The following is a 25,013-nucleotide window of genomic DNA, read 5'->3' on the forward strand; positions in this document are numbered from 1 at the left end:
GGCATTCCTGTTACAGCGGTGGGGATGGTGCTGTTCATTATGGTCTTTTCAACCTGCTGAATCGTTCTCCCTTTCAGACAAATGAGAAGGGTCAGGTCGTGACCAAGACTGCGCTGCTTAAACAGATGGAGGAGCTTATAGAGGAACCAGGTCTGACTTGCTGCATCTGCCGGGAAGGATACAAGTTTCAGGTAAAGTGAGACACATTTGCAAAGCCCTTAAATCCACTGAAGAAACTTGGTGCTTTGGCCTTGGGAGAGCCGGGAATCATGGGTTTGTTTCTCGAGACTGGTAATTCCAGGGGTTGTTGGGAAATGAGAGATGTACATGTGTGTATATATGTATGTCTATTAAAGTTTCATGTTTTAGGGCTTCCTCAATAATTACTGAACCCTGTCATGCTGTCCCATTTCTCTGGACAAGATATTTGAGATGGTTTCTGGGCCAACTGAACTTTTTAGAGCTCCTTCAGTGCCCCTCAGCCCCTGAACAGTACTGGAAGCGTCAGAACACCGTAGCTGATTTTCGTTTATAGTTTATTTGTGTCTCATTCTGTTCGAGTTCTGCTGTGATGCCCCCCTTCAAACCAACTGTGTCTTACTCTCATTTCTGCTGGAAAAAAGAATTGGCCGGTGTCAAGTTGGAGCAGGAAGGTTGTTGCCGTAATGGCCTGAATAGGCAAGAGTCAGTGCAGCGTCAAACCAGTGTAAAGTGCGAACTGTTTACAGATGTGAATGAACTCTAACCCGGCTGTTGTGTTATTGCAGCCGACGAAGGTCCTGGGTATTTATACTTTCACCAAGCGCGTTGCACTGGAGGAGTTTGAGAACAAGCCCCGAAAACAGCAGGGGTACAGCACAGTCTCTCATTTCAACATCGTCCATTACGACTGTCACCTTGCAGCTGTAAGGTACGCTCCGATTGCAGGCGGAGTAGTGGTGGTTGATGTTACATTTCAAGGTGTTTTTTGGGCGTGGGACTTGGCCTTGTAACTCGAAATGGATTTGCTTACGAGTTGGTCACTTGGTAGCTTGGAGACAGCCACCGGCTTCTCTGTTGTAGGCTGCTTTACTATAACAAATAGAGGTCAGGCCTGGGCACTGAAAAGCGAGGTCTGTTATCATTAGAAATAACTGCTGCATAGTTTGAAGAAGCTATGGAATTGCCAATTTCTTGATGGCTTCTTTGACAAAACTTTGCCTGTTTCTAAGTTGCCTGGGCATGGCTTTCTTTCTCGATGCAGGCTGGCTCGTGGCCGTGAAGAGTGGGAGAGTGCAGCCCTGCAAAATGCCAACACAAAGTGTAATGGGCTCCTACCGGTCTGGGGACCTCATGTGCCAGAGTCGGCTTTTGCTACTTGCTTAGCGAGGTGAGTAGACCAGGCTACTTCCCCAGCTGTTTTGCATTCGGAGTAGGTGAGACAATATGTTACCGCAGCAGCACGAAAGCTCCAAACCGTGGAGTCAAGATGACAGCAGCTAAGTCTTAGTAACCCTCAACTGTTTCAGACTCTGCCATCAAGGAATCCAAACCAGATTGCATCTCTGAAAAAAGAGCAGGTGTCTGTCTGCTTCTTGGCTTCATATTGATGCATGACCTGATCAGTTCTTTATCTCCGTAGGCCCAAATCGCTCCTGAACATGCAGTGTGCACTAACAGTGTTGGCTTGTTTGCAGACAGGTCCCTGTGTTCTGTCTGAGAAGTGTGAGAGAGCTCAGATAGGGAGGCGCTTTACCAAAGAAACCTGTCTGACACCAGCAGATTCCCTTGCACAGATTTCCAAACTACGTTGGACAGTAATGAGTGTAACTGATGAATTCTGACCACTTCCCTAGAGCAGGTGGAGATTGTTCATCATGTTGTCCATATTGTGGTCCATCTAGCCATCTCCTGTGGTAACATCTCAAATGCATTTTAAGCCAAGGAGCTGTACCCTAAGCCCTGGACATGGGAAAATAGTATTGATGTATATAGGCAGATGGGATTGGATTTGCCAGAGTAAGCCGAGAGCCTCCCTTCTAGGGAGGTTAACTGAAGGTGGGCAGTGCTTGCGTTTTCATATCCTGTTTGTTTTTTAAAGCTTTTCTGTGAGATATTTGCTCAGGCTCTGAGATCTTAAATTATTTGTGGTGTGGAAGAAGAAACGTAATCAGCATTTTTAAAGGATATTTATTACAGTAACACTTACCGCTGTTTTTCAGACACAACACGTACCTCCAGGAATGCACCGGGCAGCGGGAACCCACCTACCAGCTCAATGTTCATGACATTAAACTGCTATTTCTCCGTTTTGCCATGGAGCAATCATTCAGCGTAGACACTGGAGGAGGAGGAAGGGAGAGCAACATACACCTCATTCCGTACATAATCCACACGGTGCTCTATGTCCTCAACACGTTAGTATCTCTTTCCTAGCAACAGCCTGTCCTTCCCTCACTTAGTCTCCAAACAGGTCTACAAGTGGTGTGATCTGGACTTGTACATGCATGTCACCAGAAAGGTGGGAAACCGCACAAGTTTTAGACTGTTACAGGTTTAAATTGTTCACAGTAAAGCATTGCGGCTCGTGGACATGCAGGAGAACAGGGAACCTGCTGAACAGAAGCAAATTGAGCATCGTCTCCTTTGGGATTATTAGATTAAAGGAGCACTGCCAGTTTAGTTTGTTTTGGAAAAGCAGGAGAGAGACTTCATTGAAGTAATTACTGTCAATTGAAAACCCAGTGCTGGTATCGTTATTATCTGAAGTGACAATAACCCAATCAGCTTCAGTCCAAGTTTTGACATACTAGATTTCTCCTGTAGCGTTCAGGTTCTTAAGACTCTCATTTTTAACACATTTTTATTTTTACCAGTAAACAGCAGCATAGCAACACTTCCCTTGAACTGTTTTAGTAAGAACTTATTTATACAGACCATAAGTATCAGTCATGCCTTGGCTTGACACTATGTCTAAGTGTACAAATGTTTAGATACTTAAATAGTTTTGAATAATTGAGGTAGTTCTGATAATGCAGCATCCTGTGCAAAAAAACAAAATGCCTATTAGCTTTTATTTACATACTGGGGTACAGGAAAGTAATATTAATTAGATAAGGGTATATATATGAAAATATGTGTCTCTTAAACCAAGGTTACTCCAAATGAAGCGAAATGAAATCGTAGCTTACTTTCCATCCTGGAACTAATCAACATTATGGCTCTTACACAGTTTGGGTGTTGTTTACAATATCTATCTCCAGATCCCTACGCTATTGTTTCCTGATTCCCTTGAGGGACAAATGAATGAAGCTATTCATTTCATTTCGTAAGTCTGCTTGGTGGCACTAGAGAGCCCCGAACCCACTGTGTGGCTGTTGTGTAAAAACGCATTACGTAGTTCCCAGAAATTCTTTCTTTCTATAGATGCGTTTGATATTAAATGTAGAGGATGACGAGCTATTAGCTGGCTACCAGCTGCATAATGTAGCAATTGAAAAGTTCACACAACGTTGATTCCTAGACGCAGTTTTATCTGCTAGGGATGCTGCTTTATGCATTTCTGATGGGGAGGGCATACCTGGCTTCAAAATCGAGGGACTTAGCTGGCTGGCAGCCCCTTTCTGATCAAGTAGAGCAGTAGGTTGTGGTAGACAGTGATGCATCTTCCCAAGGTATGTGGTGACTCACAGTCGATAGGGTCAGCTCTGGGCTTCCAGGACTCCTGAAGAGACTGGAGCAGAGGAAAGGAAAAGAAAAAAATTAGATATCTATCTCAGCTTACAGTAAATATGCTATCTTTCTGTCTTTGAAGTTGGCCTATATCTTATCTTTGATTGCTTTTGCAGTATACGAATAATATAAATTGATTCTAAGGTCTAGGAGCCGCAATCCGCATGTGTAGTGTCAGCCAGGAGGTGAGTCGTTGCAAGGTGAATGCCTGCCCGGGCTCCCTTTCCCGAACAAAAGGGAAAACAGCTTTATAATAACATTGCCCTCTGCTGGGGCGATGCAGGTTGCCTTGCAAACCTCTCTGTTCCTACACGCAGCTCTAAAGAAAAGCGAGTTGGCTAGGTTCGCCATGAACAAATGCTTAACCAGTGGATGAATTTGGGGAAAATCTGAGAGTGCAAAGTAAGCGCTGCTTTATTTCCTAGGTAGAACTGCTTGAATGTAGTACTTCAAAGCCTCTGAGAAGTAACAGAGCACATGTAAGAACAGCTGCTGATGCTTCTCTTGTGTTTCAGAACTCGAGCAACCTCGAGGGAGGAGAAGAACCTCCAGAGCTTCCTGGAGCATCCCAAAGAGAAGTGGGTGGAGAGTGCCTACGAGGTGGACGGGCCCCATTACTACACCGTGCTGGCGCTGCACATCTCGCCCCCGGAGAAGTGGAAAGCCATGCGAGTGGAGATCCTCAGGAGACTTCTCGTGACCTCCCACGCGCGCGTGGTGTCACCAGGGGGAACCAGCAGGTCAGCCGTGCCCCCACCGCTGCTCCGCAGCTGCCGACTTACTCATGTTACTGCCACAGCAGTCAGAGCCGCGCGGCAGCTTATGGGGAGCCAAGGAAAGCAACGTGCATATTTTAGAACAGCAGATATTAACCCTTGCTGAGTAGCTCGGTACTCAGCACTGCAGAGGTACGAGCAGGAGCATTCAATTCTGGGTGCTTGTTGCAGTGGATGTATCAAGACATCAGTCGTGCTTTTATTTATTTTTTTTCCAGAGCCATTAGCATGCTCTGTGCTTGGCTTGACTAAAGCAGCCGTTTCTTTGCTGTCTATGATCAGTGCAACAGCTTCCTTAAATAGAAAAATAGAAACAGAAATCAAATGCTGTTGCTTTTGGGGAAAAAAAAAAAAGGAAAAATCAATAGCAGCTGTCAAGCACTTGAGAAGCACAAGAATAAACGACTGTGCCTGCCTGACAAAAGAAAATATTTCCAGAGAAGGAAGGGGAATTCCAGTTTCTGAAAGGATGATTTTAAATAGCTGTCATAATTAGGAAGGAGTTCATTATTATTCTAAGTCGTCTTAAAGGGCATACTTATTCTGATGACATAATTACGTGTTTGATAAAGTCATTGCATTGTAGTAACATACAACGCAGCATGCATCAATGCTATTAGAGGCATCAAAAGCGAAAGAGCTTCCTTGCCCTTAAGGGGTGCAGTGCATCGATTCCGGCGTCGCTTCTGCCATTCAAGCGCAGCCTGGTCTGCTCTCCCGTCTCCCATTTCCGCTGCCTCTGAGCGAGCGGGTTTAACGATTGCAGGAGATGCTGTCCAGGAGGTCTGCTTTCTCAGACGCAAGGGCACGCCGTCTTTCACGTGGCCTGAAAAAGAGGCTAGCGAAGGAAAGTCCCTGCTGTGGGTGTTCGGTGTTTCGGAAAACCCTCAGGAAATAAATCATGTTTCTTTCCCAAGTTATCTCTAAGCACGTGTGCAGTAAAAGCACGTCAAAGCGGACATAGCCAGAAACTTCCAGCTAACCATCCGATGTCTGGGATTGCAGGGGAGAACACTCAGAAGTAGTCATCAAGAATTATGTCAAGGTTTATTCAAGGGCTTTCTTTAATCCCTGTAGACTAAGAGAGCACAAAGCCTCCGCCAATAATGCCTTTCGGAAATAGAAATATGGGAATCCTTATTTCCAAGATCTTAGCTTATTTACTCTTGCGGTAAAGCAGGAGGAGGGAGATGGACGGCGAAGTGCTCTGCAGATAAGTACCAACGCCTTGAATTTGTAGGCTAAGCCGAAGGGGAAGCTAGTGCAACATCTGTAGCGTTGGAGTAATATGCCTGCGTACAGAGCTGAAAATTAGCCTTCCGCATGAGACACCGTGCAGGGCTGTTATCTGGGAATACGACCATACGGAGCATGTCAGGACGGCATGGACTGAAGGTTAAAAAGATACAAGGAGTCGCTACTGCTTTTACCGGAGAAGCTGGAGAGAAGTTGCTATAGCAACTATCAGTGCATCTCGAAGCAGCTGAGGATCAACTTATGTCCCTAAAAAGCCCCTGCAAACCTCGCTGATGAAGATGCAGGCGGTGCCGTGCCCTGTCCTGTGCCCAGGCGCTTTCTCGGCTGCCCGGCATCCTTCTCTTGCCAGGAGCTGCGGCGATCGCGGTTTATGTGCAAGACCCAAGTGAGACGTGCTCGGCACCTACCGTGTTTTAGGAACATCTCGTATTTAAACCCAATAGTGAAACTACCAGCATGGAGAGGGGTCGACTGTTTTGTTTTGTTTTTAATTCCTTCAAATATTGTTTACAGATTCCAAAGAAAGGGGTCAAGTGACCCCTTGTCCACTCATTATTATTGACCCAAGAATTCTGCCTAGAAAAATCCTGTAGAAAATTTGCAGTGTAGGTTTTTGGCAGAGTTTGAGGGGATGATGTCCTTTTGATTTTTTTTTTTTTCCTTTGCTCCCGACTCTGACCTTTTTAAAATATTCATGAGAGCAGTGAGACTCCCCAAGTGTTAATGTCTAACTTTCTTGCTGGAAATCCATGCATGGCTGATGAGCCTGAACCAACTGACATTAATGAAAACGCGGCAGCTATGATGTGATGTAGCTGTTCCAGAAGGTAGCCACATAGACCTGACTTAACCACGAGGGCCTTTCAGTTTTCAATTAAAGGAACAGAGTCCAATTAGCTCCAACCCATTCACATGAAAAGAAATTCTGTCTTGCAGAATTTGGGAGGCTAGAATTAGCCCTGCTCTGAGTTGCTGTTCTTCCCGTGGAAATTTAGTCACCTTTACTAATTGGTTTTCCTTTCAATAATTAAGCCTTGCTGCCCGAGCAGACTGCCACCTACCAAGCCGTCTGTTTTCAGGGAAGGGAAGATCATGTCGTCGCACCGACAGCCTCCTAGGATAAGAGCAGCAAAGCGTTTGTTTCACAAAACACAAGCTTGTGGCAGGCTGCAGTTGGGCCATGGCTAGCTGACACCCTTTTGTCTCGCTGGCTTGTGTCCATGGCAGCAGAATAGCTCTCTATAAAAATACAGCATATAAAAAAGGCTTTTTTTCAAAGCCTTTGAGTCCTGGACAGGAGGCGGCATGTGATGAAGCCAGAGGTACCTGTGAAACACATGCAAGAAAATTCCTAAGCCATTAGACTTGCTGGCAGGAGGCTCCACCTTGCCAGAACCTGTCCATGATTAATCCTGTAAACTTCAGCAAATTGCAGGAGCTGGTAGCCCGGACCAGCTCTGCGCCTTTTATAGCATTTCTCCAGCTAGGCAGGGGACTCTGAAAAGCAGAAGTCCTTTCATGGCAATAGAATAATCAAGCAGGAATTAAATCAAAATTCCTCCATTTGTTCAAAGCTGTTTCGGGGGGCCAGGGCCAAATATTCCCCTCAGAGTCTTTCAGAAACATTTTTGCGAGTTAGAAGCAAAAAATTTGTTCTCTGTCATTGACATAAACTGTGTTTGAAGCCTAGAGTTGGTCATTTCTGCAGGGTTCAGGACTCTGCTATACTCAAACCGCTGAGCACAGGAGTGGGGGCCATGCACTTACTTTTTTCCAGCTCTGCTGTTGACTTCCTACGTCGTCTTAGCAGACCCCTTCCCTCTGGGCTTATTTTCCATCCTGTGAGTTAAGATTTTCTCAGCTAAGCTGCCTTGGTTATGTTCGGTACAGCCTGTAGAGAGGTTTACTAGCCGTAGGAACCGGTGGAGAGAAATCCAGGGCTCCCAGTGCTTGTTTCACGGGCTAGGGGCACCTCGGCAGTCGGGGACCTGCCCCCGTGCGTTATCGATGGGCTTTGGGGCCATTTCAGCTTTCGCGCTATTCATCAAGGGGTTGCCAAAGCAGGGTAAAGTGATTAACTCCAAGATGGATTTCATTATCTTCCTAGGCTGGCAGATAAGACAGTGAAGGAATATGCAACGTACCGCTCTGGCCTTCTCTTCTGGGCCCTAGTAGATCTCATTTACAACATGTTCAAGGTAAGAAAAACCATTGAAGTTGATCTGCGGCAGCTTTCTAACTTGAAAACCCTGCACACGCGCTTTAAATAGAAGGCAGAGTTTGAAACCCTTCTTCCAAAGTCTTGTAAACTTAAAATTTCACCTGCTTATCTGGACAGAAAGGCTGCAAGGGTCAGTTGGTGCTTATGTACCCTGAGCAGTTTGGTATCTGAGGAGCTGAGCAGCTCTCCGAGCTCGCAGCACTTCTCCCGCGTCGTGTGCTCGCTTCTCCGCCTGTTTTTCTATCCCTGGTTCACTCGACCAAGGATGTTCAGTGCTGCACCAGGGAAACGGCTGGGCGAGGGGGAGGTGGGGTCACCGCCAGATGTTTGCTCATGGCTTCCAAAGAGGGTTAAGTAATTAGGATGAGAAAATGCCTGCGACCTTTTTTGTACTCTACGGAGAAACATTAAGAAGTCATATAGGAGGTAAATTTTCTATGTGGCTTGTTTACAAGAGGCAGGGAACCGAAATTCAAGGAGAAGGCATCGGGTTCGGAGCTGTTCTCCCAAATGGCGATTTCTGTGGGCCGATTTGCACTAACCGGTCCCGTGTCCTCCCTCGCAGAAGGTGCCTACCAGCAACACAGAGGGGGGCTGGTCCTACTCTCTGGCTGAATTTATACGACACAACGACATGCCAATACACGAAGCTGCAGACAAGGCCCTGAAAACCTTCCAGGAGGAGTTCATGCCGGTCGAAACGTTTGCTGAGTTTTTGGATGTGGCCGGTAAGCGTTCGCTTTGCCTTTTATAGGCTGTCTTATGTAACTCGCGGCTGCCAGCAGCTTGAGACAACAGCATTCCAGGCGCCGTCGCGGCACTTTGTTTGCGTGAGCCAGAGGAAGGAGGAGACCTCCGCGCTCGAGCTGTTGCCTGAGCTCTTTCAACAACGGTTGGCAGACTTGCTTGAGCATCCCCAGACAGGAAAATTTCTCTCGCCTGATGCTGCAGGTGTCCGGTTCCCCCCCAGCCCGCTCTGCAAAACATGCGTAATTGCACCACAGCTTGAGCGTTTGGGGTATATGTGATTTAAAGGCTGCTTGAACACAGATTTGTGATGTGCCTGTGTACTGGAGACCGCAGTTCAGTGCCGTGGGAGTTCCTACAATATGTGTATACCTATATATAGGTATTCCTCTATATAGGAATATACCTATAATATACCTAGATATCCCCAAGAACAGAGAGATGCTGAAAATTCACCTGCAGAGAGGCAGCTCTTACCTCTGCTACGAGTTAATGGTGCCCCTGGCCAGTCTCTCACTGTCCAACACGTAGAGCTGCCAGCAGGGTCCCTATAGCAGTTCTGCTGCACAAGGATAAGTGTCGTATTGATTTAACATACACACACTTCAGTGCCTTCTGCATGTGTCCAGCGGGGGGTTATCTTTGTCTTGTCCATACCTAAAATAACATTGCAGCTGTCATTATTAACTCAAGAAACGTACGCCCCGGCGCAGATTCCTAAGGTGGGCAGGGGAAACTGCTCTGCGGAGCTAATGCGTCCGTTTTGTCTCTTTTTGTTTGAAGGCCTCTTATCAGAAATCAGCGACCCCGACAGCTTCCTCAAGGATCTGTTGAACTCCATCCCCTGAGCCGCCGGCACGGAGAGGCGTTGCGCGAGGACTACACTAGCTTGCCTTCCATCCCGTCGTGTTCCTCCCCGTGAAGTCTGTCCCTTCCCTGAGGAGTGCTGCAGTTTGTTTGTTGTTTTGTTTTTTTTTTTTTAATTTTATTTTCTACAGTTTTTTTTTCCCTTGGAGTGATTTGGAATTAGATTTGTTTTATCCTGTATTTCAGTGCTTCTAACTGTAAAGCTTCGTGTATTCAAGCTGGTTGAAAGAACTTGTACAGAGAGGAATCCAAACCAGAAACTCTTAATGCTTTAGTGTGCACCTCTTTGAAGTTAAATAAATCAAACCGATGGGTAAGATGGGTTTGTCTAGTATTTTAACAACGCAGTAGCCTAAATGCCAGGTTCTTTCTCATTTTTCCTTTCAGAGCTGCTTCTCTCAGGGCTGAGAGCAGCCGCTCTTTCTGGTCCATAGTGCCGACAAGGAGCACGTAGCAAACGGGACTTGTAGCGAGCAAGAAAAGCGGGTCGGCACCGTGTTTCCTGGCTCTGTACGCGACAGAGCAGGTTTCCCCCGGGGAACGGGCGCCCGAGAGGCTCGCGGCTTGCAAGGGGAGCGTTGCAGCCGTCCGCCCTGGCGCTCGGCGGCTTCCTGCGCATCACGGTGTCCGTGCTGGCTTTATTCCCACCGAGGCTGTCTTCAAAGCAAGCACGCATTTCATCGCCTCGGGTAGCGTACTCGCTGCGGGATGCTGCTCGCAGCTCTATTTCTTTTTCCCTCTATCCAGTAACGTTTTCGGCTTCGGCAAAACGCACGGAGAGGAGATGCCGTGTGCTCCCTGAGCTGGCCGCTTGCTCTTTCGACAGTAAAAGCTTGCATTTTGGCGTGCATCCCCCAGCTCGAAGCCACAGACCTGCTTCGAATACAGCCTCGCCTTTTCTCGGCGCGTTGTGCATGCTGGTAACTTCGCCATCGGTTCTGCTGTCCTGTAAGCCGGCCGGCGGCCGGTTAAGCTGGACTCTAATAAAGCTTTCCCTGGCTTCCTCGTCTCTGTTTGAACTTGAGTTTCCGCAATCCTAACGCAGCCCTAACGCGGTGCGCAACGCAGTGCTGTAAATAATAATTATCTCAGCGGCTGAGTAACCGGGCAGCGTATTTGATGCCTCCTGTTAGTGCTGAGCACGTATTATGATTCGGCGATTAGCAAAGGGGCGAAGGCGCACAATGTACTTTTTCCTCCCCTCTGCGGGTGCTGATTTCACCTCTGTGCAACATGTTTATGGGCGGATGCACAACTACACACCGTTTACGTTGTTCTCCCCCATTCCCTGGCATATATTTATGCTTTAATATCATAATCCCTTTCTTCTATTTCTTCATATATCTTTTGCGGTGTAAAGTTTAGCAACCCCCCGAACAAGAGCTGTTAACCTGAGCGCGGTACCATCAGCATAGCTCAAGTTTTTGCTGATGCAAATCCTGGCATAACCCTGTTTATGCTGGCACCGGTCTTCAGCCAAAATGGCCTCGGCTGTTACAAGCTAGTAAAGTTTATAGCAGCAAAAAAAAAGTCCTTGTTGTGTTGTTTCTCCGCCGGTGCAATTGTATCAGCGAATCCTTCAGCTTACCTGGAGCCAGACGCGATTATCATCTGTTCCCTGATAATTTTATGAGCATGGGGAAGCCTTAAAAGGGGGCCAGAGTCCTATAAATGGATTTCCCTAGGGCCAATTGGCAATAAACCGCTCAAAGCGATTGCAGAGGGTTTTGCAAAAGTCCGGACATGTATTTGGGAAACTGAGGTAGTCGTAATAAGTGCAGCTTGGGGGGAGATTGACTAATAACAGCAGCTCCAAAAGCCCTAGAGAAGGGCAAAACCAGAAAATCTTTTGCAGTATTTTCAGCTGAAACCTCACGGGGAGGTTTTGCAACCGCGTGCGATGCTTTAGGTGGGTGGCATCGAAGGAAACCCCCAGCAGCCGCTGCTTCTCCAGGGTCTCCGACGCCGCGGATTTTGCCGGCTGAGAGGCAGAAACGCTCCTCGCGGGGCGAAGCGAGGCGGCAGCGTCCCCTTTCCCAATCCCGCCGGCGGGCGGCCGGGTGACGCCGAGCTCTCCCGCCCCTCCGGCGGCCTTGAGCAATTTTGGCCGGGTTTCCCGCTGGTGTTTAAGAAAAAAAAAAGCAGGAGCTTCCTTTCGGAAAGCTGAACGGGGGCGCGTTCTCCCTTCCCCGGTGACGTTTTAAGGGCTTAAGTGACTCACGCGGAGCCGAGCTGGAGCACGTGGCGAGGGCAGGGCAGCCTGGGGGTATTTTTCGGGTACTTTTTTTCTTTTTTTGGTGCTTTTTCCCCCTTTTCTTACTGTTTCCAAAGGGCGCTGGGCCGGCGGCTCGATTTAATCCACCTCCTAACGCCGCTGCGGCATCGAACGCAAGACGCCTGCAGAAAAGATTAAAAGACCCCTTTTCATTTCTTTTTTTGATGAATACAGGCAGCAACAATGTTTAGCATCCTTTAATTATTGCTAATATTTGACGCCGCAAAGCCACAGCACCGGGCGCTGCAGACCCGGCTCGGGGATCCAAGTCGGGAACGGTTCCCTCCCCTCGGCGCGGGGCTGCGGGCGTTTGGGTGTCGTTAGCGGGTCTCACCCAACGAGCCACAGGCCCATGGGGCATCGCTCCGTTATCCCCGCTATTTGCTGACGCTTGGAGTACGCCTTGGGCTGCCGCACACCGAAAAGACGCAGTTAATGGCTTCCAAAAGAGACTTGGGATGAAAATATACTGAAATAGGCTGTTGCATTAATGGTTTTCTGGGCTTCGAATGCTGCTGACTCCATCACTCGGCCCAGCTTGGTTTGCAAAGTCTGGGGGGCACCAAAAAGTCCTCCCAAAGGCAAAATGATCCCAGAGCCACGCGTTTAATAAGCCATCGCATGGGTTGACCTGATAGCCGGGGGGTAAAACCTCAGGGATGGGGCAGGAATTGGGGGGCCAATTCAGCGCTGCAGCTTTTGGAAACCCAAAGAACCAGTGCAGGGAAATGGGAAACCGGTGAAAGGGCAAAAGGCAATGGGAAAAACTCTCCGGATGGGAAAAGCGCCCCAAGCGCGCGGCGTCTCCCTGGGGCCGGGCCGCGTTGCCCAACCTTGGCGAGCGAGGCGGTAAAGGCGTTTTCCTTAATCAGGCGCCTCCGCCCAGGACATCGCCTTCCCAGAGGGGCAACACCACGGGGGAAACCGGGAAACAGTTAATGACAGCCCTGATGCTCGTTGCATGATATTGATATTAACTGGTGCTGAAACAGCATGCTGCGTTAGGAGGACTGTCACCGAGCTTCATCCTTTCTGATTTAATCTTAGCGGTTGGATAGCTTCCCTGGGAGTCAAAAGCACCAACAGGGTGAATTTTAACTGCTTTTTCGCTATTAAAACTATTTCTTTGGTATTAACTGTTCTAACAAAGAAGCCCCCAAAGCAGCCCCGGCTGCTCCTGCTGGCCCGCAGTGGTGGCAGGGCCGGGCAGCACCTCCGGCCAGGCAGTGGGCTTGGAGGTTTCTTCTTTTTTTGTAATTTTCACCGAATTTATTCGCAATTTGGGCGCAGGCAGCGGCCTCGCCGCGGGGCCACGTGGAGCTGCGGGCGCGCCGGCGCAGGGGCGTGGCCTGGGCGCGGGGGCGTGGCTTAGCAGCGGGGGCGTGGCTTCGCGGTGAGGGGAACGTCCTCGAGATGGGGCCGTGGCTTCGCAGCGAGGGGCGTGGTTTAGCGATGAAGGAGCGTGGTTTCGCAGTGAGGGGCGTGGCTTAGTGGGGAGGGGGCGTGGTTTGGCTCCAGGGGCGGGGCTTGGCGGCGGCGGCGCCCGCAGTAGCCGGCGCCGGGGGCGCGGCGGGGCGGAGCCGGGCCCGCCCCGCGCCGGCGGCCGCTCAGTGCCCGGGCAGCGGCGGCGGATGCGGCAGTGGCAGCCGCGGCTGCCGCAGGAGCGCGAGGCGGCGGCGGCGGCGCGCGCGGCGCCTTCCCCCTCCCCCCCCCCACCCCCGACAGCCGTTGGGGTCCCCAACGGTCGCCTCGCCTCGGCCGCGCCGACCGTTAAACCGCCACTTCCGGCCGGCCCCCGCCCCCCCACTCACCTCGGCGGCCGCGGGGAGGGGGCGGCCGGGCCCGGCGCCCGCAGCGCGATGAACTCGCTGCTCTTCGGCGAGATGGCGCGCGCCTTCTCGGCGGGCGCGGCGGCCCCCGGCGCGGCGTCCTGCCCGCTGGGGCCCGGCGGCGGCCCCGGGGGCCCGGCGGTAGCGGCGGCGGCGGCGGCGGTGGCGGCGGCGGGGGGCCCGCCGGTGACGGCGGCGCTGCGCAACGACCTGGGCTCCAACATCCACCTGCTGAAGGGGCTCAACGTGCGGTTCCGCTGCTTCCTGGCCAAGGTGCACGAGCTGGAGCGGCGCAACCGGCTGCTGGAGAAGCAGCTGGCGGCGCAGCAGAGCGAGCGCGACCGCCGCCTGCGCTACAAGACCTTCTCCCGCGACCAGGCCGTGCAGACGGACGCGGTGCCGCCGCAGCCCGGCGCCGCCGGCGGCCTCTCGCCGCCGCAGCACTACAGCCGCCTGCCCGGCACCATCTGGAGCTACACGCAGGTGCGGCGCACCGGCGGCGGCGGCCTGGAGACGCTGCAGGGCCCCGGCGTCTCCTGGGTGCACCCGGACGGCGTCGGCGTGCAGATCGACACCATCACGCCGGAGATCCGCGCTCTCTACAACGTCCTGGCCAAAGTGAAGCGCGAGCGCGACGAGTACAAGAGGAAGTGAGTGTGTGTCCCCCTCCCCGGCCCTGTTTCCCCCCCCCCGGGGCGAAGCCCCCTCCTGCTGGGGGGGAAGGCCCCCACCGGCGTTTCCCCCCCGCTTTGAGGAGGGGAGAGATGCCCTCAGCACCCACCGGCATCGTGGGTTGCCCCCCCCGCTCCCAAATGGCCCCCCCGGGGGGGGCATCGCGATGCCCGGAGGCTCCCCGCTTCAGGCAGCCGCAGGCCCCTCATCCTCCGCAAAGCAGCGTTGTCCGCTTGACCAAAACCCCCAAAAACCCCACCCCAAACCCCCCCCCGTTTGAGCAGGAGAGAATTAATCCGCCGTTAATATTGCGTTGCTCCTAAATTTAGCTCGTTCTTCGTTTTTTCTGGCCCCCCCCCCCCCCCCCCCCGAGCCGATGGCTCCGGCGGTCGCTCTGGTGTGCCAGCTCGCCTGAATTAGCTCAGTGCTGCAATATTTGGGTTGCAAATACTGCAGGGGAAGGCTTGCGTTCAAAGAGGTTCCTGTGAATTATTTCCTTTTTTCAAATAAAAACAGGACCACAAACAAAACCCAAACCAAAAAACCCCATAACGGTAGCTTCCGTAAACCTCGGCAATCTCGAGGGGTTCCTCAGCGTATTGCGAAGCCCCGTTTTGTTTTTTTTTTTTTTTAACGCGGTGTCCCTTCCCCAGCGACCAACGGCGTTCCCTCCGGCTTGCTGCGTCCGGCCGCTCGGCGTAGCCACGGTGGGGACGGGAGGAACCGGGAGCTGGGCTTCTGCGGGGAAATTCCTGCATTGTCGGGGGAGCTGCCGGGCCTCCGGGCTGCGGGGGCACTCCCAGTCCTCCCGTTTGGTCACCCCTCGAGTGCGGTTGCTCCTTTCTTAGTTTATTTTTTTCTAGACAACAATATATATGTGTATATAGGTATATATATATTTTTTTCCTTTGCTTTTTGGAGGCAGCCGGCGTTTCTCGGCTGCGCGGCCTACGAAGCACGTCTGGATTTCTTCGCTCCAGCATCACCAAACTGCAGCGTGTTCTCTATATGCTGCCAGCCTTCGGCTTTTAGCTGCCCCTGCGGATTAACGTGGTTTAGGGAAGTTTCACGGCAGGCGTGTGCCGTGCGAGTCATCTCTTCTGGCCTATTTGCTCACTCTCTGCTTCCAGTGCATCATGTTAGGCTCGGATGCCCTGCTTTCCGAGCCCGGTCCTGTGACCGGGCGACCTCCTGAATCCGGATCCGAGGGAGGGGTTTTCCTCTCCAGCAGGCACAGTCACGCCAGGGCGGTGTTTTTGTAGCTGGTACCAAGGCGATGGGTGTAGCGGTACTTGAAAGGGAATTGCGTTGATGATGTTGTAGTGAAGATGTGTGTTGGGTGCGAGTTGTCACCACAAGCTAGTGACACTTTTTAATGGGTATTCCCTTTTCCTCTGACCTGAGAGGTGACTAAGGGGTGGCCTGAGTTCAGGTTTTGCTGCTGGTACGTGGTTAATGCTGGCTGGCCTTCGCTTACTTGCGTACAGCAAATTCTACCCCAGCATCTTTACTGGTCTGTAACTGCTTGCACAGCTATTGTCATGGATATCGTATAAACCAAATAAACTCATCGCGAAGAAGGGGTGAGACTTCTTGTAGGCAACTGCAAATGCTTGTTCTCAACACCCTTCCTTTTCCTAGAAAAGGCTTTTCTCCTCATGCTTGGGAATAAAACCTGGTTAATGTGTAATCAGCAGGTATCATGCTGGCGTTACCTTTGCGGCGTGTCTTTTATGGTATTTCTGTTACTAAATAACTGGCGTGATTATTCCGTTCTTCCGCGGCCTTCACCGATGAGGTTCATCGCACGTTCTGCTCTTCTGGGGGAGATGGGCTTTTTCATTCGTGGCCTCGAGTTTTGCTTTTGAGATGATGGGACTCTTTCTTCTGTGCGTGTTCGTACCTATGTATACGTAAATACGTACTTTGGGTCTTACTTGAGACCTGGCAGAGCAAGGCAGCCTTCTCGAAAGGATCGTGCTGCGTAACCCAACCAGCAAGATGCCAACTTGATGCGTAAGAGCACTTAAACCAGGTAGGGACGTCTTGCTGCTTTCTCCTAAACCAGTGTCAACACACTAGGCAGATGGTCGCTTTGCCAAGCATGTGGCTCGTGACGTGCCCCGTGGTGTTGAGGACACCGGCTTGTTTACATCGTGCTTGTGAGCTGAAAAATGAGGTGGTCAAATGGTATTGGGAATTAATAGCTGAAGATCATCACCGATATTCTGTCCAGTGAAACACTCTGCTTGGGTTAAAGCAATTTTTGGAATTATAAATGGCTTCTCTGTTAGGGAAGTATGTTCAGCTCCTTTGTTCTGTCCCCCCAAATCATTTTTCTCAGACTTGGATCATATTCAACGCACATTTTGCTTGTCTGAAGTACAAATGAGAAAGGGTTTCCCTAAGGAGCCTAGCAACTATTTTAAACAAAACTTAGTCTTTTTCAAAAACACCCCAAATCATGCTATTTTACAAAAATAGTATATAAACTCACATCTTTTTCCTACTTAACCATATGATTAAGACATCACAGTTATACTTGTAGTGATGGATGATGATTTTACGATGTGGGTTATGGTTCCAGCTGCTGCAGTTAGCGACTGGAGGAGCGCCTCATAGGAAAAATGAACTTAATATTTTTCTTCTTTTCCTATTTTTTCCAACCTATGCTAACATTTAGAAGAGGTTCAGGTAATAGATCCGATTCTAAATGCTTTTGTAGCTTTTATCTGGAATTAGCTTTTTTTGTTAACAAAACAGGGAAAAGTTGTCCGCGTTCTTTGCAGCCAGAGTAATGAAAATTACTTTTGTAGTCTTTCGGTGACAGTTTTGTTAAAATGTAGGTAAAAGTCAGATTGGGATGTTGTGATTGGGATTGCCCCCAAGCGAATTTCTTTTTCTCCTGGAAGGACAGAAACCGCGCGTCGTGCTCTGCCACCTCCACGGTGGGATCGCACGGCTGTGGCATCTGAGAGGATCGGCGTTGTCACGCTGGATCCATCCCTCCTTGGGCAGCGTGTTTGTCCTAAAGGGGCTCCCAAATTTTAGACCTCCTCGGCCGCGGGAGGAGGAAGGTGTCCGCGCACGTGCAAATCCGCGCCGCAGGCAGCCAGCAGCGCCCGGCCCAGGCGGGTAGCGGCCGCGTTTCTCGCCTGCCAGCTCCCACCTTGCCCAGGGAGCTGCCTTGAAGATGCCGGCGCGTCGCCGTGTGCTACGACAGCCGAAACGCTGCTGCGTGCGGCCAGCCGGAGCCTGCCGACTTGGTGAAAACCCTCGGCGGCCGCGCGGGGCTCTCCCGCCTCCCTCCCTGTCGCTGCAGGAAGCCTGATGCTCCGTCTGGAGCGAGCTCCGGTGCGAGCCCTCGCCTGGGTCGGTGCGTGATGGTGTCGAAATTATTCTTAATTGGTCCAGATGCTGCCAGATGTTAGCCGTCTCTTCCAGCAGGGTCTTAACTGCTGCTAACGGCTGAACTGGAAATAATTGTTTTACCTCGGGATGCTATTTCATTTGGAAGATTAATCAAGTCCACTTGAAAAAGAGATTACCTTAAATTTGCTGCAGCTGGGAAGGACAAAGATTGTCATTGTCCGAGGCGACGCGCGTCAAAACTAACTGGGTCTCCTTTTTTAAGGAAGGGAACTTAATAAAAAGGTGCTTAAGACAAACCCTGGAGGAATGTCTGAAAACGTTTAAAGCTAAAATATCAGTGGTAACAAGATGCAAATGTTACACACAGACCCACTAAAAAACAATTTTTTTACGCGCGTAGGGGAATGTAATCAGCGTGCTAGACTGCTGTCCACGTTTCAATTGGTTACAGAGTTGGTAATAATGCGTTCTCTGTGTACAGTCATATATTTTTAATTCTGCTGTTTCTCCTTTTTAGGTTTTAAAGGGGTAGTTATGTTTCACTGTGGCTTTTCACTGAGCTTATGTAGTATTCCCCTTTCCAAAGCAGTCACGCATCCTGATATCGGAGATTCTGGATACCCCTCTTAAGATGCAAGGTCTGATGTTAGACGCTTGCTCTCCTGAAACTTGATATTCAGCGTTGAGCAGAGATTTACTTGCACTGGTAGGACTGGTAGTTTCTTTGTGAAGCATGAATAAAATTGTCTAATGTGGAAAAAACTTGGCTGTATAATAAAAAAGCAATCTTTATAGTTGGAGGGCTGAACTCCTTGGAGCTGTGAAAATTAAGCACTTGGAGAATAACTCCTATTTAGGTGTTAGACACATTTTTCCTTAAATCATGCCACCTCTGTTTCTTTAATGAAATTCAAAGATGTGCTTTCATGCTGTAGGATACTATCTGGAGCACTCTTAAAAAATCTTTGACTCTTTTTTTGGTCTTGATATAAGTAAAAGCTGGGATTTCTGGACTGCAGTAAAGTAGGAAAACTTTTGGAAAGAGTGGAGCCCGTTTCCCTTTGATCCTTCTTTTTAATAGTGCTCCACAGACTCAAGTGGGATTGGAGCTGTACTTAGTTAAATGTTTAAGCAGATAAAACTCTGTGTGTGCCTTGCTTAACCTGCCCTGTAATGGGAGCAACCGGAGAGGGCAGAGATGCTAAGCCAGATTTGGAATTCTTTTCCAAATTACACGAGGTAACTGTTTATTCTGAACTTTATCTTTACTTAGCTGCTAATTCTAAGTTTTGATTGAAATAATGAATTCACGGACCAGCTAAATTGGCTACGATGGGGTGGAAAATCCCCCCTCGCGTTGTGGTTAGAGTTTCGGAGAAACAGGGGCTGGGATCTGTGCCGTGTTCTTCAAAGAACAGCTTCCTCTGCCGCCAAAGAACCGCGAGACTTTGTGTGTATGGCTTGAATATACCTTTTGATTCCTGCTGTGACTCATGGAGGGAAGCCGTGGATTTTCAGAAGACAAAAAAGCAGACTTCCAAAACAGAGCTTAAGACCTGAGTAGGTCTGTGGGAGGGGAACAAAATCCCCCAAATACCTCTGATCTTAAACCTAAGTAATCCCTGAAGATCCTTGCAATTTAAGGCTGAGGGGAAAACAAACCTAGAAACAAGTTATTTCTAGCTCTTCCTCATGTCATCGCAGGCTTTTGTTGCAGCCGTGCAGCTTGGGTTGTAGCTGAAGAAAGGCCTGGACCCGCGTGCAGCTCAACAGCTGCTCGCTTGTGGTTAAGCTTTCGTGGTGATGCTCTGCCAGGTCTTCTGCTGGCTTCCTGCACGTTATTTTCTGCAAGTTTTCTTTTCCTTTTTTTAACGTTGCTGAGAATATTCCCAGCATGATGTTCTTTCAGCTCTTTGTGGTTTAAGTCTCCATCCTCATGTCTATGTCCAGCCTACACTTAACTGGAGGGAAGGATTTTGTGTGCGTAGGTTTGTCCAGGAAGAGAAGACATTTCTTGCTGGTTGGGTGTGGGAAAAAATGTTAAAAGCCTAACAGTGTGTATTTGTACACTGCTTCATTTAGCTGAAGCTCTTCTGCAGCCTGGTCTCTAGTCCGTAATAACAGATTATCTAGCTCCCAGACCCCTGAACTAATTTGCGCTAATAAGCAGAACCAGGAGGATTTGGCTTAGCGAACAAGGCACAGGTAAGCCAGACGCTTCGAGGCTGTGCTTTTAAATCAGCTTTCAAACTTTTTTGCTCTACCCCACCAAATGCCTAGTCTTGCATAGGGAATTCCCTTTTCTCCGTTTCACTCACTCTCATTTTGTGTGAGTGCTCTTGGGCTCCTTTGATATGCTGGCAGTATCCTGATAATGGTTTTTTCCCCTTCAATTCCTATGCATAACCCCTCCCACCAGGTAAATTAAAGTATATAAAATCAAGGAACACATCTATATAAAATCAAGGAACACATCTGTACTCTAAAACATGCATAGAGCAGAAAGCAAGCGTAACGTCATTGTAGTACAGCGATAGCTTGGATGTGTTGATAGATTATTGAATTTAAACCATTATCCCGTTAAAATGCTTTGTTTGGGATTGGGGTGAACAGAGGGAGCTCGTGACCCAGAGATGCCTGTGCTTGCTGGGAGTGAAGGAGTAATTTAGGAGGGTGGGATTTGTGTTTTATGCGAAGGGACTAAGTGGTGTGTATGCTGTTTCATAACCCCTGGCTCTCGGCTCGTCTAGAATAGCACCTCCTCAGATCTTTCTACTTCAAAGTAGACACGAGAAAAGATGAGGTGAGATACCAGCGCCTGCTCGCGTGTTACGTGGATTGCACAGGTTGTGCTGGCTGTTTCTGAAAACGTGGAATGATTCGGTGACTCCTTCCAGGACTGCAGCAGCAAGCTGTAACCGGGAGGCTTGTGTTTTCACTGTGACGGGATTGGGAAGCTGCTTGATTTCAAGTGACTTTCAAAAATGAGATTGTTAGCGTTTGTACGACTAAAAACGTGTGGGAATTTTCCTTTCTGGCTCTCTTTGCTGCGAGCGGCGTTGCTCCGGGTGCAAAACACTGCAGCGATTCTGCCTCTGGATCTGCTTCAAAAGCAAGGGAGTCGGGAGAGAATGGTGCTGTGTGCCCATTAACGATGCCTGTGCTCGTTAACGGCACGGAGCGCAGGCCGGTGGCATCGTTACCGCGTGGAATTGAATGACAGAGGATGCTTTTCTTGAGCCTATTGTTTAAGCGTTTCCACCCTCTAGCTCATCTACACGTGACTGGTATTTACTGGAGTCCATTTGGAAGCGTTCTGCTGGACTGGCTGTATCCAGCTTTGCCCGAAAGACTTAATTTGAATCTTCTTCCAAGTAGATTTCACGACCGCAACTAGTCACGTCTGTCACGGGGGACAGTCCCGTTTCAAGTTTTCGGTACGGGGGCTTCAAAAATAAGCCCACCGTTAATCCTGAGAACTTGTTCTTGCTGAATAAACCTTCCCTTCTCCCTTTGCTGGCGGGTTCTGTCCTGGAAACCTCCGACGTGCCTTGCTTAAGGGAAGGGTTTTAGATGCGTATGGTCTAATGGATGGCTTGCGTTGCTACTGTTTGTAAGGGGGTTCCCAGTTTAATCCTCAATCAGATGCTAATTTCGGTGGGTTTACTCTGAATTTGCACAAAAATATAGTTGAAAGCAAAACTTGGCATTACAATCTGAACCTGAATTCCATATAACTTCATAAATCCCGTGATGCTATAGGCAAGCCAAATATTTGGGTTTCCCCAAACTAAATTGCTTCACAGATCTGAATCAAAACTACAAAGCTTTTGCAAACAGATAAATTTAAGATTAAGTTGCTTATTGCAAAATGACTGTTATCAGTAGGCAGGTGTGCCGCTGCATCACAAACTTATTTTTATATAAGCAAAGATTAACACTGGTTGAGAGACATTACAGCTTACAGACCCTGCCTTAGCAAGAGGAGTGCCAGCCAGGAGGGACTGGATGTGATTGTTAATCTATTTTTTTTTTTCCAGCTCATTATTGTACATTTGATGTAAAAATACAGGGAAGGATTAACTTAGCCTTCTTCATGCGAGCTTGCAAACGTGTTAATTTATAACAGATTTTCATGATGGCTCTGTAACACAGAGAATCCAGATGTTGAAAGAAATGAGGAGGTATAATTGTATTGGATCCCCCTTTACCCTTAAATACAGGGGATGTCTTCAGTCCATCCAGGGACTGATGCTGGAGTGAGAGACCAAAAGGATCCTGGCTCAGTGTGTATTCCAAATCGGTGGTTTCAATGGAAAATGCATTCCTGTCTCTGGATTCTTGTAGGTAAAATTTGGCTGCCTGCCTCTGAGGAGGAAAACAGATTGGTGTCACTTCTTTTTTTTTAAAGAAAAAAAAAATCATATGATAGGAAGAACAGACTTTAGATTTTGCAAGTTCGTGGCTTTTCAATCAAAGAAGTCAAAGCCTGACAAGTGAAATCTAGTTAATAAAAATAGTAGGTGGTGATGTGATTTTTCCATAATTCTGCAAAATGGCCTCATTCGTTAATGTTGGGTTGTACTTGGAATATCTCAAGAGTTCAGATAGCTGTTGTCACTTAAACCACTGCAAGAAAATTCCCCCTCACAGGTATATAAAACCACTAAATCTTCTTATTTGCCTGTCTAACCTTTTGAATAGAGCCGTGGCCATTTAGTAGTGTTGGCAATCTGGGCACTCTGTTCCTAACTCTACTGAATTTTTTCCCAAGTGACCGCAGCAAAGTCACATGTTTGACTGTTCCTTTCATCCCCGCAATTCGAAGAAACACTTGCTTAAAGAAAGGGAGAAAAAGGAGCACGAAGCGCTGAAGAATGCTTTCATTGCCCGGGAAAACGTTTTTTCTGCTAATCTGTATTCTCAGCCAGCGCGTTGAACTCCTGGTTGTCGGTGGGAGATCGGCTTTTCTGGTTAAAATGGACAAAGTGACCCTGGGAATAGAGTCCCACTTGCTTAGAATTTGGTCCTTTCAGGAATTTTTGCGGGACCCAAGTGAGCTCATTTTGTCCTGCCTAACTGTCACCGAAGAATAGCGAGCTCCGGAGAGTAGCATGCGTTGGATGCGCAAATAAAAGCGTTTCCCTTCGTGGCTTCTCTTCCATTTGGGCACTAGGGCCTTCTGTTTGTGTATGTGTGGAGTAGTCAGGCTCTTCGCTCTTAAGTTTCAATGGCTTCATGGAGTTTACTGTCTCCTCCACTTCTTATTTTATGGGAGCTTTATGGTCACGCAGAGGTAGGCCATGCTGCTGTCGGTGCCATGAGCTAGGTGCCGATATGCCGAAGCAGAGCCGCTTTGCAGCTCTGATAAGGATGCCCTCCGATTTATCGACTATACAGCCTTTTATGTTATTCCAGCAAGCACTAATTACTGTTTGATCTCCCTCCTCTAAAATCCACGATGAGATGTGGCTCCGGGCTGTTGCACGGGGATTTATTCCCCGTGCTGCGCTAGCGTGGCTGTTTGAGTGGGCTTTGATTTCGGTGGCGTTTGGGCACGTGACTCATAGCCTAGTTCTTGTGTAATTGCCTGCTAGTCTGAAGGCAGGGGAATGAGGTCACCGGCTCAGTCACTCCGCTCCTTTTGGCTGGCCTTTTGCATTAAAACCAAGTTTGGACTGGAACTCTTCGAATGTGCTGTTTTCCCTGACACCCCCCCCAGCAAGTAGCACAAGGTTGCTGTTGCCTCCAGTTAATATCTCACTCATAACTATGTAGCTATTTTCAATAACTTGAGTAATAAACTGGGTTAGTTTTGCACAGGCAGTTCAAGCATTTATTTTTTGTAGCACATCTATGACAACAGCCACTAGGTCTGCTAGGTGTTTGGTGAGGAACCACAGCTGGACAAGGTCACTTCCACCTTCTCTCCTGGTTGGATGTCCTACAAAGGTTGATAGAGCTTCACTTTCACCCGTGTGGTTAGGGTGGAGATTTTGAGAATGAGATGACTTTCTGGACCCTGTGGTTTGTATTGTTTCTTCTGCCTTAAAATCGGATTTGGCTGATGAAACCATAGCTACTTCCTCTACAGCGGTAGGTCCACTGTGATTGAATGAGACGAGCCTTTGCTAAAGCTGTGACCGGTTTCTCTAGTGGTATTGCGTTGCATACCTTCGTATCTCTCGGGGTTTCTTTTTTCATTGTTCATTTGTGAATTCAAGTACTAAAAAGTTGTATTACCGGGAATGTGCACGACCAAAAGAGCAAAAGGAAGTTATTCACATGTGACTTAGACTCATCTGCGTTTGTACAAATATTAAAAAAATGCCTCATTTTGAGTTTTATGTCATCTTTTGGCTAGCTGTCTTCTTTCTTGATTCACTTCCACCTAAAGGCATAGTACCCTGGCTTAACTGTACTTATGTAACAACTAGTCACCATAATTAACTAGGAATACTGAACTATATTGATCGGCCTGTTGTATTAGAAGTGGTTAAAGCAGCTTAAACTGTGTGTTTCTTCATGTTTCATATGAGTCTCTGAAGAGCAGTTGATTTCCTACCATCTGTTAATACTTCTGGTTTTTAGAATCCTGATACTGAATGGAGAAACTACACTTAAATATATTTTGTCTTTGTAAAGATAACCCGATTCTTAGAATATAGATAAGATAAAAACAGATGCAGAAGAACACTAGTGGAGACTCTGCTACATGCTGGCTATGTATCTCGGCTGCCTTCCTCACTCCTGAAAGTTGATAAGCATTATCTCTTTTAAAAAATAGTCCTCTTAATCTTTAGTAGCTTTGGTAAAGCCGTTCAGTGTTGGGGCAGAGATTAAGAGAGATTTCTGGCTCTTGGCTTTGAGGCTGGTTCCTGACGGATGTGGACGAGGAGGGAGGGGAGATAAAGCTGAAGAAAAGGTAAACAAAGCAGGGAGCTCTCTAGCTGCAAGTTACAACTACTCTTGGCGTCTCGGGCCGTAAAATTACAGCGCTGGACGCGAACGCTGTGGTATCGCATTCCAGCGGTATCTCTGGCTCCTTTCCGCAGAAGAGTAATCGCAGTCTGGTATCGGAGCTCGCACCTCTCGGAGTTAGTCCAAGGTGATAACAGCAGGGCGGTTTCAGCGTGGCTAGTGAAAGGGAAGGCTTGCGCCGGAAGAGTTGACTCATGGACTCGGTAAGACTCAAGTGAAGGCCTGTTACCAAAGAAGGTGTTAAAACATCCGTGTCCGGAATTCAGAATGGGTTACGTTCGAGCAGTTACGTTTAACTAGTTTTA

The 25,013-nt window shown here is 48.7% G+C and overlaps 2 protein-coding genes across 2 annotated transcripts in view; both read left to right on the forward strand.

Annotated features, from left to right (window-relative positions):
* Positions 1–10,581, forward strand: part of UBR4 (ubiquitin protein ligase E3 component n-recognin 4) — a 78,756-nt gene extending 68,175 nt beyond the window's left edge. Inside the window, exons 99-106 of the mRNA XM_026112484.2 lie at positions 78–191; positions 768–910; positions 1,244–1,369; positions 2,202–2,396; positions 4,227–4,451; positions 7,852–7,942; positions 8,531–8,693; positions 9,496–10,581. Coding sequence (XP_025968269.2) covers positions 78–191; positions 768–910; positions 1,244–1,369; positions 2,202–2,396; positions 4,227–4,451; positions 7,852–7,942; positions 8,531–8,693; positions 9,496–9,560 — 1,122 coding nt within the window. The 3' untranslated portion in view covers positions 9,561–10,581. The remainder of the gene's footprint in view (positions 1–77; positions 192–767; positions 911–1,243; positions 1,370–2,201; positions 2,397–4,226; positions 4,452–7,851; positions 7,943–8,530; positions 8,694–9,495) is intronic.
* A 2,850-nt stretch (positions 10,582–13,431) lies between these two features.
* IFFO2 (intermediate filament family orphan 2) overlaps positions 13,432–25,013 on the forward strand; it is a 41,665-nt gene continuing 30,083 nt past the window's right edge. The window contains exon 1 of the mRNA XM_064497114.1: positions 13,432–14,333. Within this exon, the coding sequence (XP_064353184.1) occupies positions 13,486–14,333 (848 nt within the window). The 5' untranslated portion in view covers positions 13,432–13,485. The remainder of the gene's footprint in view (positions 14,334–25,013) is intronic.

This window comes from Dromaius novaehollandiae, chromosome 24, assembly GCF_036370855.1.
Source record: "Dromaius novaehollandiae isolate bDroNov1 chromosome 24, bDroNov1.hap1, whole genome shotgun sequence".
NCBI classification, from domain to species: domain Eukaryota; kingdom Metazoa; phylum Chordata; class Aves; order Casuariiformes; family Dromaiidae; genus Dromaius; species Dromaius novaehollandiae.